This window comes from Oncorhynchus mykiss, chromosome 8 (assembly GCF_013265735.2).
Source record: "Oncorhynchus mykiss isolate Arlee chromosome 8, USDA_OmykA_1.1, whole genome shotgun sequence".
Taxonomy (NCBI): Eukaryota; Metazoa; Chordata; class Actinopteri; order Salmoniformes; family Salmonidae; genus Oncorhynchus; species Oncorhynchus mykiss.
This window is the reverse complement of record NC_048572.1, coordinates 5,490,104-5,510,957: the sequence shown is the minus strand read 5'-3', so window position 1 is coordinate 5,510,957 and position 20,854 is coordinate 5,490,104. Positions and strand designations below refer to the sequence as shown.

At 43.5% G+C, this 20,854-nt stretch overlaps 1 protein-coding gene across 1 annotated transcript; it reads right to left on the bottom strand.

The window, feature by feature from the left end:
* Window positions 1-16,124: 16,124 nt before the first annotated feature.
* On the bottom strand, window positions 16,125-17,789 carry LOC110529283. The gene is made up of 2 exons (XM_036984613.1): window positions 16,810-17,789; window positions 16,125-16,779 (listed from the first exon to the last, which is right to left on the bottom strand). Exons 1-2 carry the CDS (start codon window positions 16,949-16,951, stop codon window positions 16,271-16,273), a joined length of 651 nt encoding a protein of 216 aa, XP_036840508.1. The 5' UTR covers window positions 16,952-17,789; the 3' UTR covers window positions 16,125-16,270.
* Between the last annotated feature and the right edge of the window lie 3,065 nt (window positions 17,790-20,854).

Sequence of the window (20,854 nt, the reverse complement as noted above, 5' to 3'; positions counted from 1 at the left end):
TTGCTAAATTAGAATTATGAAGGAACACAATGAAACAAACATTCAACGTGTAATTGCTTTCCACAACCAACCCATCCGACCCAATAACACAAAAAACCTTCACAGACTACACTATCTAATAATCTATTTCAGTGGATCTGTAATTCCCCCGGAGGCACTATGAGAATGAACACTGCGTTCTAATTCCCCTCAAAAGAACCCAATGGAATTCTCTGATGTCACACATAAAGTCCTATGGAAATAGTACATATACACAAATGTGACGAGAAATGCAGTAGTTTTAGTTTACTTTTAGATAGGATTCCAATGACAAATGGACAAATTACAAAGATATTCAACAGAGTGGCCTAACCTTACGGTCTGTTCGCCTTTATGATGGACGCATTAAACTCAGCGAGCTTTCCCAATGTCCTATCACCTCCCTCACCCCCGCCCTCACCCTCACTTCCAGCCTGTCTTACATCTACCACACACACACACACACACACACACACACACACACACACACACACAATCATAGGTGTACCAGCTCCCCACATATTTCCTTTTAAAAGCTCCTTGTTGATACAATAAAAAGCATGAAGAAACTGACTGTGGACTGAACATAGGTCAGCCCAGGAGACAGATGTATCGATATGTCATTCTCTTTCCTGTTTGCTAAGCTTTAAAAGATAAGGATGGTGGTGCTGGTAGGGGGGGGGGGGGGGGAGAGAGAAAAGAACGCTTTGGACTTCAAATAAAGCTTGGATCCAGTCCACAAACAAATAATGATTCATGAAAGAGTCTGCTATTTATTAAATGGAGAAAGAACTGAAACGCTGTGGAGAATGTCTCTCTCTCTGAGAGGTGCTGACTCACAGACTTTGCAACTAAACGAGAGGCTTTGACCCCAATCAGAGATAATTACAAGAGGCGTTTTGATAATTAGCAACGGAACAGCAACCTCACAGAAGCACCGTTCAGTTAAAAAACAGAAGAGGTGATTAAAGCCGTAACTCTTATTGGAGGGTCATTACATCATTAGCATCCTCCTATCTATAACACACACACACACACAGTACCGGTCAAAAGTTTGGACACACCGACTCATTCAACGGTTTTTCTTTATTTTGACTATTTTCTACATTGTAGAATAATAGTGAAGACATCAAAACTATGAAATAACACATATGGAATCATGTAGTAACCAAAAAAAGTGTTAAACAAATCAAAATATATTTTATATTTGAGATTCTTCAAAGTAGACACCCTTTATATTGATGACAGCTTTGCACACTCTTGGCATTCTCTCAACCAGCTTCATGAGGTAGTCACCTGGAATGCATTTCAATTAACAGGTGTGCGTTGTTAAAAGTTCATATGTGTAATTTCTTTCATTCTTAATGCGTTTGAGCCAATCAGTAGTGTTGTGACAAGGTAGGGTGGGTATACAGAAGATAGCCCTATTTGGTAAAAGACCAAGTCCATATTATGACGAGAACAGCTCAAATAAGCAAATAGAAACGACAGTCCATCATTATTTTAAGACATGTGTGACGACCCTCCCACTCTGTCTGCCGTACTCTCTCTTTGTTGTTTCCTTATTAGGATGCCGGTGGGCGGAGCTGGGAGGGTCGTCAGCTACATGGGAAACACCTGGGCCCGGTGTCTCCCAGGATAAATGGACCTCTTCCACATTCATGGAGGAGACTCTCGCCATGCAGACGCCTTTTATAGATTTTGTTGTGTTTCTTGGTGTTTTTTTTGGTTGTTTGCTTTGGCATCTTTCAACACCCTGCATTATCACATTCATGCAAAACACTCACTCACACTACTGATTACACACACCATTGTATATTATACTTAGTTACTTATTTAATAAAAATATATTTTGTTACTCCTTATCTCCACGCTGTCTCCCTTTTGTTACGGGCTTTGAGCCGGTTCGTGACACATGAAGGTCAGTCAATCGGGAAATTTCAAGAACTTTAAAAGTTTCTTCAAGTGCAGTCGCAAAAACCATCAAGCGCTATGATGAAATTGTCTCTCATGAGGACCACCACAGGAAAGGAAGACCCAGAGTTACCTCTGCAGCAGAGGATACGTTCATTAAAGTTACCAGCTTCAGACATTGCTGCCCAAATAAATGCTTCACAGAGTTCAAGTGGTCGAATTGCTGCAAAGAAACCACAACTAAAGGACACCAATAATAAGAAAATACTTGCTTGGGCCAAGAAACACGAGCAGTGGACATTAGACCAGTGGAAATCTGTCCTTTGGACTGAGGAGTCCAAATCTGAGATTTTTGTTTACAAATGCCTTGTCTTTGTGAGATGCAGAGTAGGTGAACGGATGATCTCCACATGTGTGGTTCCCACCGTGAAGCATGGAGGAGGAGGTGTGATAGTGCTTTGGTGGTGACACTGTCTGTGATTTATTTAGAATTAAAGGCACACTTAACCAGCATGGCTACCACAGCATTCTACAGCGATACACCGTCCCATCTGGTTTGCGCTTAGTGGGACTATAATTTGTTTTCCAACAGGAAAATGACCTAACACACCTCCAGGCTGTGTAAGGACTATTTGACCAAGAAGGAGAGTGATGGAGTGCTGCATTAGACGACCTGGCCTCCACAATCACCCAACCTCAACCCAATTGAGATGATTTGGACCGCAGGGTGAAGGAAAAGCAGCCAACAAGGGCTCAGCATATGTGGGAACTCCTTCAAGACCGTTGGGAAAGCATTCCAGGTCAAGCTGGTTGAGAGAATTCCAAGAGTGTGCAAAGCTGTCATCAAGGCAAAAGGTGGCTAACCTAAAATATATTTAGATTTGTTTAACACTTTTTTGGTTACTACATGATTCCATGTGTTATTTCATAGTTTTGATGTCTTCACTATTATTCTACAAAAAACCCTTCAATGAGTAGGTGTATCCAAACTTTTGACTGGTACTGTACACACACACACACACACACACACACACACACACACACACACACACACACACACACACACACACACAAATGTATTTGGGGGACTGAATTTTCACCCACTCCAGTGATGACCAAAAGTCATGACAATAAATCCTAGCTACTAATGTACTGATATTAATAATACCCAGTATTATTCCACGGTATGTGAATGCAGATATCTAGTAGAAAGCCTTCCTAAAGAGGCTATTATAGCAGCAAAGGAGCAGGTGTCCACATACTTCTGATCACGTAGTGTCTCTATCAATGGGATGTGAAATATGATTATGGAACATGGTGGGCCTTTCCTGATAGATAAATACTAGTGAAGTGTGACAGAACTCATCTTCTGCAGGAAGTTAACTGTATTCCCGATCAGAGGCTTGATTAGAAGTACTGCAGATCACAAACATTGTGAAACATTGTCTCACACACATGCCCAGACACACACACACACACACACGCACGCGCAAACACACACACACACACACACACACACACACTATTTCCTGTTATCAAACACACACACACACACACACACACACACGCTCAACCTATTATGTGCTACTGCTTCTACAACAACAGAATGTGGGTGCTTCTTCTACAACAATAGAATGTTGGTGCTTCTTCTACAACAGTATAATGTTGGTACTTCTTCTACAACAACAGATTGTTGGTGCTGCTTCTACAACAGTAGAATGTTGGTGCTTCTTCTACAACAATAGAATGTTGGTGCTGCTTCTACAACAATAGAATGTTGGTGCTTCTTCTACAACAGTAGAATGTTGGTGCTGCTTCTACAACAATAGAATGTTGGTGCTGCTTCTACAACAATAGAATGTTGGTGCTTCTTCTACAACAATATAATGTTGGTACTTCTTCTACAACAACAGATTGTTGGTGCTGCTTCTACAACAGTAGAATGTTGGTGCTTCTTCTACAACAATAGAATGTTGGTGCTTCTTCTACAACAGTAGAATGTTGGTGCTGCTTCTACAACAGTAGAATGTTGGTGCTTCTTCTACAACAATAGAATGTTGGTGCTTCTTCTACAACAGTAGAATGTTGGTACTTCTTCTACAACAATAGAATATTGGTGCTGGTTCTACAACAATAGAATGTTGGTGCTTCTTCTACAACAGTAGAATGTTGGTACTTCTTCTACAACAATAGAATGTTGGTGCTGCTTCTACAACAATAGAATGTTGGTGCTTCTTCTACAACAGTAGAATGTTGGTGCTTCTTCTACAACAGTAGAATGTTGGTGCTTCTTCTACAACAGTAGAATGTTGGTGCTGGTTCTAAAACAATAGAATGTTGGTGCTTCTTCTACAACAGTAGAATGTTGGTGCTGGTTCTAAAACAATAGAATGTTGGTGCTTCTTATACAACAGTAGAATGTTGGTGTTTCTTCTACAACAGTAGAATGTTGGTGCTGCTTCTACAACAGTAGAATGTTGGTGCTTCTTCTACAACAGTAGAATGTTGGTGCTGCTTCTACAACAGTAGAATGTTGGTGCTTCTTCTACAACAGTAGAATGTTGGTGCTGCTTCTACAACAGTAGAATGTTGGTGCTTCTTCTACAACAATAGAATGTTGGTGCTTCTTCTACAACAATAGAATGTTGGTGCTTCTTCTACAACAATAGAATGTTGGTGCTGCTTCTACAACAATAGAATGTTGGTGCTTCTTCTACAACAATAGAGCAGCCGCAGCCCACCAACACACCAGACTGACTGACTATTGATTTGAATCAGAACACCTACTCACTGCAGCCCACCAACACACCAGACAGACTGACTATTGATTTGAATCAGAACACCTACTCACTGCAGCCCACCAACACACCAGACTGACTATTGATTAGAATCAGAACCCCTACTCACTGCAGCCCACCAACACACCAGACTGACTATTGATTTGAATCAGAACCCCTACTCACTGCAGCCCACCAACACACCAGACAGACTGACTATTGATTTGAATCAGAACCCCTACTCACTGCAGCCCACCAACACACCACACTGACTATTGACTTGAATCAGAACCCCTACTCACTGCAGCCCACCAACACACCAGACTGACTATTGATTTGAATCAGAACCCCTACTCACTGCAGCCCACCAACACATCAGATTGACTGACTATTGATTAGAATCAGAACCCCTACTCACTGCAGCCCACCAACACACCAGACTGACTGACTATTGATTTGAATCAGAACACCTACTCACTGCAGCCCACCAACACACCAGACTGACTGACTATTGATTTGAATCAGAACACCTACTCACTGCAGCCCACCAACACACCAGACAGACTGACTATTGATTTGAATCAGAACACCTACTCACTGCAGCCCACCAACACACCAGACTGACTATTGATTAGAATCAGAACCCCTACTCACTGCAGCCCACCAACACACCAGACTGACTATTGATTTGAATCAGAACCCCTACTCACTGCAGCCCACCAACACACCAGACAGACTGACTATTGATTTGAATCAGAACCCCTACTCACTGCAGCCCACCAACACACCAGACAGACTGACTATTGATTTGAATCAGAACCCCTACTCACTGCAGCCCACCAACACACCAGACAGACTGACAATTGATTTGAATCAGAACCCCTACTCACTGCAGCCCACCAACACACCACACTGACTATTGACTTGAATCAGAACCCCTACTCACTGCAGCCCACCAACACACCAGACTGACTATTGACTTCAATCAGAACCCCTACTCACTGCAGCCCACCAACACACCAGACTAACTATTGATTTGAATCAGAACCCCTACTCACTGCAGCCCACCAACACACCAGACTGACTATTGATTTGAATCAGAACCCCTACTCACTGCAGCCCACCAACACACCAGACAGACTGACTATTGATTTGAATCAGAACCCCTACTCACTGCAGCCCACCAACACACCAGACAGACTGACTATTGATTAGAATCAGAACCCCTACTCACTGCAGCCCACCAACACACCAGACAGACTGACTATTGATTTGAATCAGAACCCCTACTCACTGCAGCACACCAACACACCAGACAGACTGACTATTGATTTGAATCAGAACCCCTACTCACTGCAGCCCACCAACACACCAGACAGACTGACTATTGATTTGAATCAGAACCCCTACTCACTGCAGCCCACCAACACACCAGACAGACTGACTATTGATTTGAATCAGAACCCCTACTCACTGCAGCCCACCAACACACCAGACAGACTGACTATTGATTTGAATCAGAACCCCTACTCACTGCAGCCCACCAACACACCAGACTGACTATTGATTTGAATCAGAACACCTACTCACTGCAGCCCACCAACACACCAGACTGACTATTGATTAGAATCAGAACCCCTACTCACTGCAGCCCACCAACACACCAGACTGACTATTGATTAGAATCAGAACCCCTACTCACTGCAGCCCACCAACACACCAGACTGACTATTGATTTGAATCAGAACCCCTACTCACTGCAGCCCACCAACACACCAGATTGACTATTGATTAGAATCAGAACCCCTACTCACTGCAGCCCACCAACACACCAGATTGACTATTGATTAGAATCAGAACCCCTACTCACTGCAGCCCACCAACACACCAGACTGACTATTGACTTGAATCAGAAACCCTACTCACTGCAGCCCACCAACACACCAGACAGACTGACTATTGATTTGAATCAGAACCCCTACTCACTGCAGCCCACCAACACACCAGATTGACTATTGATTAGAATCAGAACCCCTACTCACTGCAGCCCACCAACACACCAGACAGACTGACTATTGATTTGAATCAGAACCCCTACTCACTGCAGCCCACCAACACACCAGACAGACTGACTATTGATTAGAATCAGAACCCCTACTCACTGCAGCCCACCAACACACCAGATTGACTATTGATTAGAATCAGAAACCCTACTCACTGCAGCGCACCAACACACCAGATTGACTATTGATTTGAATCAGAAGCCCTACTCACTGCAGCCCACCAACACACCAGACTGACTGTTGATTTGAATCAGAACCCCTACTCACTGCAGCCCACCAACACACCAGATTGACTATTGATTAGAATCAGAACCCCTACTCACTGCAGCCCACCAACACACCAGACTGACTATTGACTTGAATCAGAAGCCCTACTCACTGCAGCCCACCAACACACCAGACTGACTATTGATTTGAATCAGAACCCCTACTCACTGCAGCCCACCAACACACCAGACAGACTGACTATTGATTTGAATCAGAACCCCTACTCACTGCAGCCCACCAACACACCAGACAGACTGACTATTGATTTGAATCAGAACCCCTACTCACTGCAGCCCACCAACACACCAGATTGACGTGCTTCTTGAAGTGTGACATTTAGAAATAATAAGGTATTATTAATAAGGTATTATTATTATGCTGTTTTGTCCCCACTAAAAAAGACAGTACATTACAATAAATGCTATGTCTCTGACTGGTTTTAGAATCTTTATTGAGAAGGAATATCTGTGTCTTGGAAAACGGCCAATCATGTGCTACATGCAATCTCATACTTGAATTATTCATGACTGGAAAATGTGTGATTTATTTCTGTTATTAATCACTGAGCTTATTTTGTATTTGTATTTATTATGGATCCCCATTAGTTCCTGCCAAGGCAGCAGCTACTCTTCCTGTGGTTTATTATGGACCCCCATTAGTTTCTGCCAAGGCAGCAGCTGCTCTTCCTGGGGTCCAAACACATTGACACTTCCATTACATATAAAACAATAGATAAAACAGTACATCATATAACACTGTCACACCACCACATGCCCGCAACACAAAATGTGATGTATTATAATATAGACTTGACTAGAATAATGTTTTAGGCTGCCCTGGGATCAACGCTATTAACAGTGGAGAATGGTTGGACACAAAAATGATGGGATTTACAACACAGTGGAAGGGCCAAGTCCAATGCTAATTTAACTGTGGCAGCATCAGAACAAAAGACCATACGATTGAAGTATGATAATTACAAAAGGCAACCACACGTATCCACAGCTGGCATTGTGTCACGTCTGCTCCTGCTCCCCCTCTCCTGTGTTCGACGTTGACGGTTTACTAGACCGCCAGTCCTGGCAACCATCATTACGCGCACCTGGCATCAATCATTACGCGCACCTGGCATCAATCATTACGCGCACCTGCTCCTCGTGATGAGTCACACCTGGACTCCATTTCCTCTCTCATGACCTCCCCTATATCTGGCACTCCCTTAGGTTAATTCCCCAGGCGGTATTGATGTTGTTTTGTTTTGTACGTGACTCTTGTTTTGTTTATTGTGCCATGATTAGTTTGTTGTTGAACTCATCACTTCCTGACTCCCAGCGTCTACGTTACACATCGGGCTTTGGTAACACTGACAACAGATTTGAACATGTATCTATTCCATGGAACGAGGTGTATGAGCTGATGTACAAAACAATGCAACATTCAACACTTCAAGTTTTTCAATGTAAATTAATGCACAGAATTCAGTGGGTAACGGGTCAGCGTTAACGCAAAGCCGGGCTGCTCTCTTTCACTCCCTGGTCCCTGTCCCTGCCCCCTGGTCCCTGGTCCCTGGTCCCTGGTCCCTGCCCCTGGTCCCTGGTCCCTGTCCCTGGTCCCTGCCATTGGTCTCTCCACTCTCAGCTACTGGCTGTCCCTGGTCCCTGCCCCTGGTCCCTGTCATTAGTCTCTCTCCATCCTCTCTCCACTCTCAGCTACTGGCTGTCCTGTATTCCAAATAGTACCCTATATAGTGCACTACATTGGACCAGGTCTCAATGGGCTATGGTCAAAAATAGTGCACTATGGGATTTTTTTATTTTATTTTTTTATTTCACCTTTCTTTTAACCAGGTAGGCTAGTTGAGAACACCTTTATTTAACCAGGTAGGCTAGTTGAGAACACCTTTATTTAACCAGGTAGGCTAGTTGAGAACAAGTTCTCATTTACAATTGCGACCTGGTCAAGATAAAGCAAAGCAGTGCAAAACAAACAAACAACACAGAGTTACACATGGAGTAAAACAAACATACAGTCAATAACACAATAGAAAGTCTATATACAGTGTGTGTAAATGGCGTGAGGAGGTAAGGCAATAAATAGGCCATAGTAGCAAAGTAATTACAGTTTAGCAGATTAACACTGGAGTGATAGATGAGCAGATGATGATGTGCAAGTAGAGATACTGGTGTGCAAAAGAGCAGAAAAGTAAATAAAAACAATATGGGGATGAGGTAGGTAGATTGGGTAGGCTGTTAACAGATGGACTATGTACAGCTGCAGCGATTGGTTAGCTGCTCAGATAGCTGATGTTTAAAGTTAGTGAGGGAAATATAAGTCTCCAGCTTCAGTGATTTTTGGATGCAGACCAGTGGAGGCTGGTGGGAGGAGCGATAGGAGGATGGGCTCATTGCAATGGCTGGAATGGAATTCATGGAATGGAGTCAAACATGTGGTTTCCAGGTGTTTAATACCGTTCCGCAAATTCCATTCCATCCATTACAATGAACCCATCCTCCTATAGCTCATCCCACCAGCCTCCTCTGACTCCTCTGGTTAATGAGGCCCTATTTCAGGGGAACTGAGAGGTGTAATTGGTTCGCACTCAAAAAGATGTGGCATAAAGCTTACTTCATTATTTTACTGCATCAGGGAGAGCGGTACACAAACATTTCAGCTTTACAGCCAGCCTTCTTCAATGTGTAGGTACAATTTAATTTGAATTCAACACAGCATTTGTAAAGAACAACAGATGAGCAGCAGGTGCTTCTAATCAGGGTTGCCATTCATCTGCCAATCAGAGATGTTGCTTTTCTGGTCTAGCTGTATACAAATTAGTCAGAAAGAAATACAGAATTATAGGGAGCGTGCACGAAGGGCAAAACATATTTCAGGGTTCCAGATTTCTGAACTCTGTACGTTTTTACGAGGGTCATCTCCAGCTGGGCTGAGTCTCAAGTACATTTGCCATAAAATACATTGGAAATATTATAGCCTGGGTACAGTACCAGTCAGTTTGTGCCATCATGGCACTCGGCATGTTTGGCATGACAAAGAATGGAATGACAGCATAAACAGATCTGGGACCAGGCTATAAATATTAGTCAGCTTGGATAATGAGTATAGTGATATAGTTCCTGAGACATATCAACATGCTACTGGAGATTTGGAGAATGGCCCAAGTCATTTAGACATAACAACATGCTACTGGCGATTTGGAGAATGGCCCAAGTCATTTAGACATAACAACATGCTACCGGAGATTTGGAGAATGGCCCAAGTCATTTAGACATAACAACATGCTACCGGAGATTTGGAGAATGGCCCAAGTCATTTAGACATAACAACATGCTACCGGAGATTTGGAGAATGGCCCAAGTCATTTAGACTGAACATCATGATACTGGAGATTTGGAGAATAGCCCAAGTCATTTAGACATAACAACATAATACTGGAGACTTGGAGAATGGCCCAAGTCATTTAGACATAACAACATAATACTGGAGACTTGGAGAATGGCCCAAGTCATTTAGACTGAACATCATGATACTGGAGACTTGGAGAATAGCCCAAGTCATTTATTCTGAACATCATGATACTGGAGACTTGGAGAATGGCCCAAGTCATTTACACATAACATCATGATACTGGAGACTTGGAGAATGGCCCAAGTCATATTCCTCATTGATAAGGCATTAGGAACTGTATTGACTGTGTCTGAAAGCACAGAAAGCATCAACTGAATGTTAAATGTGTTTCCTGTCAGATATTTTAATTGTCTGTATTGTCTACTTGTTAATTGGTGTTGGATCCCAGGAAGATTAGCTAACGTTACAGCGTTAGCTAATGGGGATTCAAACAACATTCACAAATTCACAGTAAATGGAAAGATTCTAGCAAGGAATATGAAACTCTAATAAAATGGTTGTGGCTGACACTGTAAAACACATTTCACTGCACCGATCCGGTGTATTTGACGATAAAACATGTTAAAAGTTTGGACACACCTCATCATTGAAGGGGGTTTCTTTATTTGTACTATTTTCTACATTGTAGAATAAGTAGAATAGTTTTGATGTCTTCACTATTATTCTGCAATGTAGAACATAAAGAAAATCCCTTGAATGAGTAGGTGTGTCCAAACTTTTGACCGGTACTATATATATATATATATATATATATATATATATATATATATATATATGTATATACATATATATATATATATATATATATATGTATATACATATATATATGTATATATATATATATATATATATGTATATATATATATATATATGTATATATATATATATATATATATATATATATATATATATTTTTTTTTTATTCGTATTTTTTTTTATTTTTTATTTTACTAAATAGTGTTTGCTTGATGTTCATCTGTGCTCTGTCCCGGATGTTCGCGACTAGACTGATGTCCATTAGAAACATCTTTAGACACACAACGGATATATCATCCAGACGAATGGATGGGTTTCATTTCCTGTTGATGATGGAATGCTTTTTAAAATACAGCCAGTGAACCACTGCAGTACAGTACATTGGACACACACACACACACACACACACACACACACACAAATCAAACAGAGAGAGAAAACATCCTTTTGGTGAGATGAGTTGAGGATTTGTGTAAATTGGTGGTGATAACATCTGGGTGATTATTGCACCCAATGTCCTCTGGAGCTGGCTGCCATCAGAACCCTCCAGGCTTTAGTTTCTATGATTCGGCCAATCGCAATATCCCATGAAACGCTGGTGGACTTTCACAATGTCTAGGTTGTTGCCGAGCAACAAGAGTTCATGACAGGACCGACAATGTACTCGATCTAAACTGATACATTGAAAAAGACAACAACAAAAAAAAAATCTCACCTGCTCAATTGACATAATAAAGCCATTCTAAATATTTTGAATGCAAGAATGAGCTGAGGATCATATTAATTAAAATCACTGACAGTTATTTGTATTTATTTCACCTTTATTTAACCAGGTAGGCTAGTTGAGAACACCTTTATTTAACCAGGTGGGCTAGTTGAGAACAAGTTCTCATTTACAATTGCGCCCTGGCCAAGATAAAGCAAAGCAGTTCGACACATACAACGACACAGAGTTACACATGGAGTAAAACAAACATACAGTCAATAATACAGTATAAACAAGTCTATATACGATGTGAGCAAATGAGGTGAGATAAGGGAGGTAAAGGCAAAAAAAAGGCCATGGTGGCAAAGTAAATACAAAATAGCAAGTAAAGTTAAGACGACAGTTAAGCTCCATAAATGTGTATTTATGAAATCACGTTGCCTTAAAATAAAATGTTACAGTTTAATACAGGTACGCCACGATTAATGAAATAGTTGATGAACGATTAAATATTTGGTGTGCAGATTTAGATATTTTTTGTTGTTGACCACAACGTAAACCTATAAGCTAGCGAGCCAGACAGTAAAAGCATACATACCGTTTGTGTCATGGAGGACAGAAGTCCACTGACTCCCTGATACATTAGGTATGTTGTCAAAATGGCGTGCCTAAAACAACAGTAGTTTCCCCTCAGTCAGTAGACTGGTACAGTACGTCTGTTGTTGATGACTTGGTGCAAATGCATGACTGTTTCTTTTGACTATTAGACGACAAGAGCATCGGTCACCAAGGTTGTGGGTTCAACTCCCGAAAGGACCACGTACGACTGAATATATTGAAAAAGACAAAAAAAAAGAGCCACCGTTAGTTAGCATGGCAACACCAACCCAAGGTTGTGGGTTCAACTCCCTCATGGTTCTTCCCACAGCTAGTAGATAAGATTGGATATGAGTAGCTTTGGATATAGATGCCGTGTCGCCATCGTTGTATCCCAAAATGCCACCCCTCATTCCCTACACCTTATGGAACAACGGGGACTGTGAAGAGACACACACACACAGAGAGGTACAGACACATGCATAGGCACGCATGGTGATATTGTTGTATGGTGGTATTGAACATGTTGTGTTGTGGATGTGTGGTGGTGTAGGGACGTTATAAGATGGACTGTTTTATCTTCAGCTCATTCAGTACAAACACAGTTCACTATTTTAATCTGTTGTTTTAATGTGGGTGGTTTGGTGTGTTTGGACCCCAGGAAGAGTAGCTGCTGCCTTGGCAGGAACTAATGGGGATCCATATTAAACCACAGGAAGAGTAGCTGCTGCCTTGGCAACAACTAAAGTAGTGCACTATGCAGGGAATAGGGTGGTTATGGGCTCTGGGTCTAAAGTAGTGCACTATGTAGGGAATAGGGTGGTTATGGGACGCTAACCGTGTCCATGACACTGTGCGTCCTCCTCCATGGCAGAGCGGACCCTGTCTTCCGGCTGGGCGGCGGTGGGCCGGGCGTCAGGGTCTGAGACCAGCATGTCCAGTAGCAGGGTACAGACAGCCTGGCCAGGAGGGGGCGGTAGAGAGGTGGGCCGGGTGTCAGGGTCTGAGACCAGCATGTCCAGTAGCAGGGTACAGACAGCCTGGCCAGGAGGGGGCGGTAGAGAGGTGGGCCGGGCGTCAGGGTCTGAGACCAGCATGTCCATTAGCAGGGTACAGACAGCCTGGCCAGGAGGGGGCGGTAGAGAGGGGGGGGTGGTCGTCAGGGTCTGAGACCAGCATGTCCATTAGCAGGGTACAGACAGCCTGGCCAGGAGGGGGCGGTAGAGAGGTGGGCCGGGCGTCAGGGTCTGAGACCAGCATGTCCATTAGCAGGGTACAGACAGCCTGGCCAGGAGGGGGCGGTAGAGAGGTGGGCCGGGCGTCAGGGTCTGAGACCAGCATGTCCATTAGCAGGGTACAGACAGCCTGGCCAGGAAGGGGGCGGTAGAGAGGTGGGCCGGGCGTCAGGGTCTGAGACCAGCATGTCCATTAGCAGGGTACAGACAGCCTGGCCAGTAGGGGGCGGTAGAGAGGTGGGCCGGTCGTCAGGGTCTGAGACCAGCATGTCCAGTAGCAGGGTACAGACAGCCTGGCCAGGAAGGGGCGGTAGAGAGGTGGGCCGGGCGTCAGGGTCTGAGACCAGCATGTCCATTAGCAGGGTACAGACAGCCTGGCCAGGAGGGAGCAGTAGAGAGGGGGGGCGGTGGGACTTCATGGGGATACACACCTAGAGGTCTGGGCTCTCACACAACGCCTCGCCCAGGAGTATCACACATACGCACCTGTAGGGAGACAGGCACAGATATCAGTATTACTGTCTGTGAGATGACAATCTGTAGGGAGACAGGCACAGATATCAGTATTACTGTCTGTGAGACGACAATCTGTAGGGAGACAGGCACAGGCACAGATATCAGTATTACTGTCTGTGAGATGACTGTAGGGAGACAGGCACAGATATCAGTATTACTGTCTGTGAGACGACAGTCTTTGTATGTAGACCAACAATCAGCCGACACGTTGATCCTTCAACCAGGAGAACACGATCGACTGTATTAATTACTGTAGTAGAACTATCGTCCATCCATCCATGGGCTCTGGGAAGACAAAACGACAGGAAGCAGGGGAGTAATGAGCCACTACTTCAACAGCCTGGGAAGTGTCCCTCCCTCCTTCCGTAAGTCACCTACCAGACCATGGAGTAACAAGATGGAGCCCCCATCTTGTGTTAAAATCCAGTATTCCCTTTCCGGTATCAGAGCCGTTTCAATTCAGGTTAATAAAAATGAAAAGAAACAAACAAACACTTCCAACGAGGTCGGGGAAGGAAGGTATTTTATGTAGCAGAGCGTTTCCCTCCAACAGAGCTACTCTGAATTAAAGCAGTCTGTATTAAACAGCTTCATCATCCACAGACTCTAAAAAAAGCAAAAATGTCACGCTCAACAGTTTCCCAGAGTGTATCAAGAATGTTCCATCCAGCCAAAGGACATCCAGCCAACTTGACACAACTCTGGGAAGCGTTGGAGTCAACATGGGCCGGCATTCCTGTGGAACGCTTTCGACACCTTGTAGAGTCCCATGCCCCGAAGAATTTGAGGCGTTTCTGAGGACAAAAGGGGGTGGTTTAACTCAATATTAGAAAGGAGTAGTATTGAATCGCAATACATATCGTATCGGCACATAAGTAACGTGATATCTTCCCTGGCACTTCCCAGCCCTACATCCCTCCCTCCCTAACTCACCCAGTTGTTCCTGTGTGGAGCCCTCCTCCAGGAAGGTCTCTCCAGGACGGCCCAGAACATCACCCCCAGGGAGAAGATGTCTGCCTGGGCCGTGTAGGTGAGGCCGCCCCAGACCTCTGGAGCCATGTAGAAGTCAGGGTCACACGTAGAGGAGAAGTGCTGTCTGGTCAGCCTGGTGTCTCCCTTCCATCCCCTGGTCCCCCTCAACACTCATCTTACTCAGGCCAACGTCAGCCACCTAGAGGGAGGTCGTGTGGAATGGAAAAACAAAGTGAAAGACAGTAGATATCATTACAGAATAAAGATCAGGATTTAAATTAACCCATCAAGGTGTTAAAAAAACATACGCTACACATTGTCTTCAGGAAGTATTCAGACCGCTTGCCTTTTTACCCATTGTGTTACATTACAGCCTTATTCTAAAATGGATTCAATAAATGTTTAAAAAAATCCTATGCAATCCACACACAATACCCCAATGTAAGAGGTTAGGAACCACCAAGACTCTTCCTAGAGCTGGCCACACGGCCAAACTGAGCAATCAGGGGAGATGGGCCTTGGTCAGAGAGGTGACAATGAACCCGATGGTCACTCAGAGAACTCTAGAGTTCCTCTGTGAAGATGGGAGAACCTTCCAGAAGGAAAACCATCTCTGCAGCACTCCACCAATCAGGCCTTTGGGCTAACGGCCACCCATTTTTTTACATACATGATGTATTTACGGTGGGGCAAAAAAGCATTTAGTCAGCCACCAATTGTGCAAGTTCTCCCACTTAAAAAGATGAGAGAGGCCTGTAATTCATCATAATTCAATTCATCATAGGTACACTTCAACTATGACAGACAAAATGAGAACAACAAAATCCAGAAAATCACATTGTAGGATTTTTAATGAATTTATTTGCAAATTATGGTGGAAAATAAGTATTTGGTCACCTACAAACAAGCAAGATTTCTGGCTCTCACAGACCTGTAACTTCTTCTTTAAGAGGCTCCTCTGTCCTCCACGTTTCTCCCAAATCTCCCAACACTGCTATTTGTAGGGTTCATTCTAAATTAATGTTGTTAATTTTGCCATTTAGACACCGTCTGACCTTGGCTCAGTGATTTAGACACCGTCTGACCTTGGCTCAGGGATTTAGACACCGTCTGACCTTGGCTCAGGGATTTAGACACCGTCTGACCTTGGCTCAGGGATTTAGACACCGTCTGACCTTGGCTCAGGGATTTAGACACCGTCTGACCTTGGCTCAGGGATTTAGACACCGTCTGACCTTGGCTCAGGGATTTAGACACAGTCTGACCTTGGCTCAGGGATTTAGACACAGTCTGACCTTGGCTCAGGGATTTAGACACAGTTTGACCTTGGCTCCGGGATTTAGACACCGTCTGACCTTGGCTCCGGGATTTAGACACCGTCTGACCTTGGCTCCGGGATTTAGACACCGTCTGACCTTGGCTCCGGGATTTAGACATTGTGTGACCTTGGCTCAGGGATTTAGACACCGTCTGACCTTGGCTCAGGGATTTAGACACCGTCTGACCTTGGCTCAGGGATTTAGACACCGTCTGACCTTGGCTCAGGGATTTAGACATTGTGTGACCTTGGCTCAGGGATTTAGACACCGTCTGACCTTGGCTCAGGGATTTAGACACCGTCTGACCTTGGCTCAGGGATTTAGACACCGTCTGACCTTGGCTCAGGGATTTAGACACCGTCTGACCTTGGCTCAGGGATTTAGACATTGTGTGACCTTGGCTCAGGGATTTAGACACCGTCTGACCTTGGCTCAGGGATTTAGACACCGTCTGACCTTGGCTCAGGGATTTAGACACCGTCTGACCTTGGCTCAGGGATTTAGACACTGTCTGACCTTGGCGAAGTGAGGATAGATCAGGTGCCTCGGTGTCATCTTTAGGTCATCTTCATCGGGCAGGGAAAGCTACAGAGAAGGCCACAGGGAAAGCCACAGAGAAGGCCACAGAGAAGGCCACAGAGAAGGCCACAGAGAAGGCCACAGGGAAGGCCACAGAGATGTATTTTGCTACTGTACGTTTCACTTGATTTTGCTACGTTTCATAACAGTGCATTTCAAGCATTGAATACAAGCATTTCGCTGCACCTTTTAAACCTGCTGAATAAGATTTTATTAGAAATGTTATGTGAAATCAGTTTGGACCGCAGGCTTCCAGTCTGCTTGCTCTACAACTCTGTGGTGAATTTTTACATGACATTTTAGAGATTCATTTAGCAGACGCTCTTAGCCAGAGCAACATGCAGTTAGTGCCTTCATCTTAAGATAGATAGGTAGGACAACCACATATCACACACTTGTGTGTGTATAAGGTAGTAGTTTTGGAATTGTTAGTTAGATTACTCGTTGGTTATTACTGCATTGTCGGAACTAGAAGCACAAGCATTTCGCTACACTCGCATTAACATCTGCTAACCATGTGTATGTGACAAATAAATTTGATTTGATTTGATTTTAAAATGTTCTTCAATAAAATAGCTAACTGCATCAAGGCAGTGCTAGTAAGGGGGGAAAGTCAGTGCTAGTGAGGGGGGAAAGTCAGTGCTAGTGAGGGGGGAAAGTCAGTGCTAGTGAGGGGGGAAAGTCAGTGCTAGTGAGGGGGGAAAGTCAGTGCTAGTGAGGGGGGAAAGTCAGTGCTAGTGAGGGGGGAAAGTCAGTGCTAGTGAGGGGGGAAAGTCAGTGCTAGTGAGGGGGGAAAGTCAGTGCTAGTGAGGGGGGAAAGTCAGTGCTAGTGAGGGGGGAAAGTCAGTGCTAGTGAGGGGGGAAAGTCAGTGCTAGTGAGGGGGGAAAGTCAGTGCTAGTGAGGGGGGAAAGTCAGTGCTAGTGAGGGGGGAAAGTCAGTGCTAGTGAGGGGGGAAAGTCAGTGCTAGTGAGGGGGGAAAGTCAGTGGTAGTGAGGGGGGAAAGTCAGTGCTAGTGAGGGAGGAAAGTCAGTGCTAGTGAGGGGGGAAAGTCAGTGCTAGTGAGGGAGGAAAGTCAGTGCTAGTGAGGGGGGAAAGTCAGTGCTAGTGAGGGGGGAAAGTCAGTGCTAGTAAGGGGGGAAAGTCAGTGCTAGTGAGGGGGGAAAGTCAGTGCTAGTGAGGGGGGAAAGTCAGTGCTAGTGAGGGGGGAAAGTCAGTGCTAGTGAGGGGGGAAAGTCAGTGCTAGTAAGGGGGGAAAGTCAGTGGTAGTGAGGGGGGAAAGTCAGTGCTAGTGAGGGGGGAAAGTCAGTGGTAGTGAGGGGGGAAAGTCAGTGCTAGTAAGGGGGGAAAGTCAGTGCTAGTGAGGGGGGAAAGTCAGTGCTAGTGAGGGGGGAAAGTCAGTGCTAGTAAGGGGGGAAAGTCAGTGCTAGTGAGGGGGGAAAGTCAGTGCTAGTGAGGGGGGAAAGTCAGTGCTAGTGAGGGGGGAAAGTCAGTGCTAGTGAGGGGGGAAAGTCAGTGCTAGTGAGGGGGGAAAGTCAGTGCTAGTGAGGGGGGAAAGTCAGTGCTAGTGAGGGGGGAAAGTCAGTGCTAGTGAGGGGGGAAAGTCAGTGCTAGTAAGGGGGGAAAGTCAGTGCTAGTGAGGGGGGAAAGTCAGTGCTAGTGAGGGGGGAAAGTCAGTGCTAGTGAGGGGGGAAAGTCAGTGCTAGTGAGGGGGGAAAGTCAGTGCTAGTGAGGGGGGAAAGTCAGTGCTAGTGAGGGGGGAAAGTCAGTGCTAGTGAGGGGGGAAAGTCAGTGCTAGTGAGGGGGGAAAGTCAGTGCTAGTGAGGGGGGAAGTCAGTGCTAGTGAGGGGGGAAAGTCAGTGCTAGTGAGGGGGGAAAGTCAGTGCTAGTGAGGGGGGAAAGTCAGTGCTAGTGAGGGGGGAAAGTCAGTGTAAGGGAATACCCCCCTGATTTGGACAAAAACAAATGGCGGTATATTGGCATTGGACAAACCATATACACGATGGTCAATACCACCCAATTTGGCGTTGATTCATGCAAAGTATATTGCAAATGCCATATGGCAATTGCCAATTGTAACACTTCAAAATTCCAATAGGGGGTGTGTGCGTTCCACCGGGGCATTTCATATTGCAAATGGCACCCAAGTCAACATCCAAAAGCCAAATTTTGAAAAATGAAATAAAAAAATAAAAAACTTAAAACCCCTTAAAAAAGTGCTTTCTGGACCTTTTTTCGAAATTCTTTCGAGTTTTTTGTCAATTACACATGTGTAAGAACTGTATGAGTATACTTTTGTCATCATATATATATATTTTTTAAGTACATGCGCATAAGGCATATGTTTTGTCCATTTGCAATATGATTTCATAGGAAGTCAAAAGTCAAAAGTCAAAAATGTCAAAATTTGGTAAAAAACTTCACACATCCTTAAAAAAGTGCTTTCTGGACCTTTTTTCAAAATTCTTTCGATTTTTGTGTCAATTACACATGTATAAGAACTTTATCAACATACTTTAGTCATACTTTATTATCATATATATATATATTTTTTTACTTGTGCATAAGGCATATGTTTTCTCCATTTGGAATATGATTTCATAGGAAGTCAAAAGTCAAAAATGTCAAAATTTGGTAAAAAACTTCATACATCCTTAAAAAAGTGCTTTCTTTACCTTTTTTCAAAATTCTTTCGATTTTTGTGTCAATAACACATGTATAAGAACTTTATCAACATACTTTAGTCATGCTTTATTATCATATTTTTTTTACTTGTGCATAAGGCATATGTTTTCTCCATTTGCAATATGATGTCATAGGAAGTCAAAAGTCAAAGTCAAAAGTAACGATTTTCCTCCGTGCAACTGATGATCTAAAATGTGCAACAAAATGTTTTAGATTTTTTTTGTTTATGTTTCCTTACTTTTTCAAAGTCACTGTGCATTTGCAATATGTTTTAATGGGCAGATACCATCACGAATTTGTCATGCTCAAAATTCAAACTTTACTTTGCTCAAACTATACCTTGGTCAACTTGTATTACATATTTCTTTTTGTTTTACTTGTGCATAAGGCATATGTTTTCTCCATTTGCAATATGATGTCATAGGAAGTCAAAAGTCAAAGTCAAAAGTAAATATTTTCCTCCGTGCACCTGGTGATCTGAAATGTGCACCTGGTGACCTGAAATGTGCACCTGGTGATCTAAAATATGCAACTGGTAACCCAAAAAAAAATTTTTGGAATGTTTTTTTGTTTATGTTTCCTTACTTTTTCAAAGTCACTGTCCATTTGCAATATGTTTTAATGGGCAGGTACCATCACGAATTTGTCATGCTCAAAATTCAAGCTTGTGATCTAAAATATGCAGCTGGTTACCCAACATTTTTTGGGATGTTTTTTTGTTTATGTTTCCTTACTTTTTCAAAGTCACTGTGCATTTGCAATATGTTTTAATGGGCAGGTACCATCACGAATTTGTTTATCGAATTTGTTTATGTTTCCTTACTTTTTCAAAGTCACTGTGCATTTGCAATATGTTTCAATGGGCAGGTACCATCACGAATTTGTCATGCTCAAAAAATTTTAGATGTATTTTTTTTTGTTTCTTACTTTTTCAAAGTCACTGTGCATTTGGAATATGTTTTAATGGGCAGGTACCATCACGAATTTGTCATGCTCAAAAATTTTTAGATGTATTTTTTTTTGTTTCTT

Bases quoted from the DNA above. Each gene is read 5' to 3' on its own strand.
- LOC110529283 (XM_036984613.1), bottom strand. From the start codon at position 16,951: ATGTCTAAATCCCTGAGCCAAGGTCAGACGGTGTCTAAATCCCTGAGC. The intron at 16,780-16,809 runs GTCACACAATGT...CCCTGAGCCAAG, and splicing joins GTCTAAATCCCTGAGCCAAG to GTCAGACGGTGTCTAAATCC.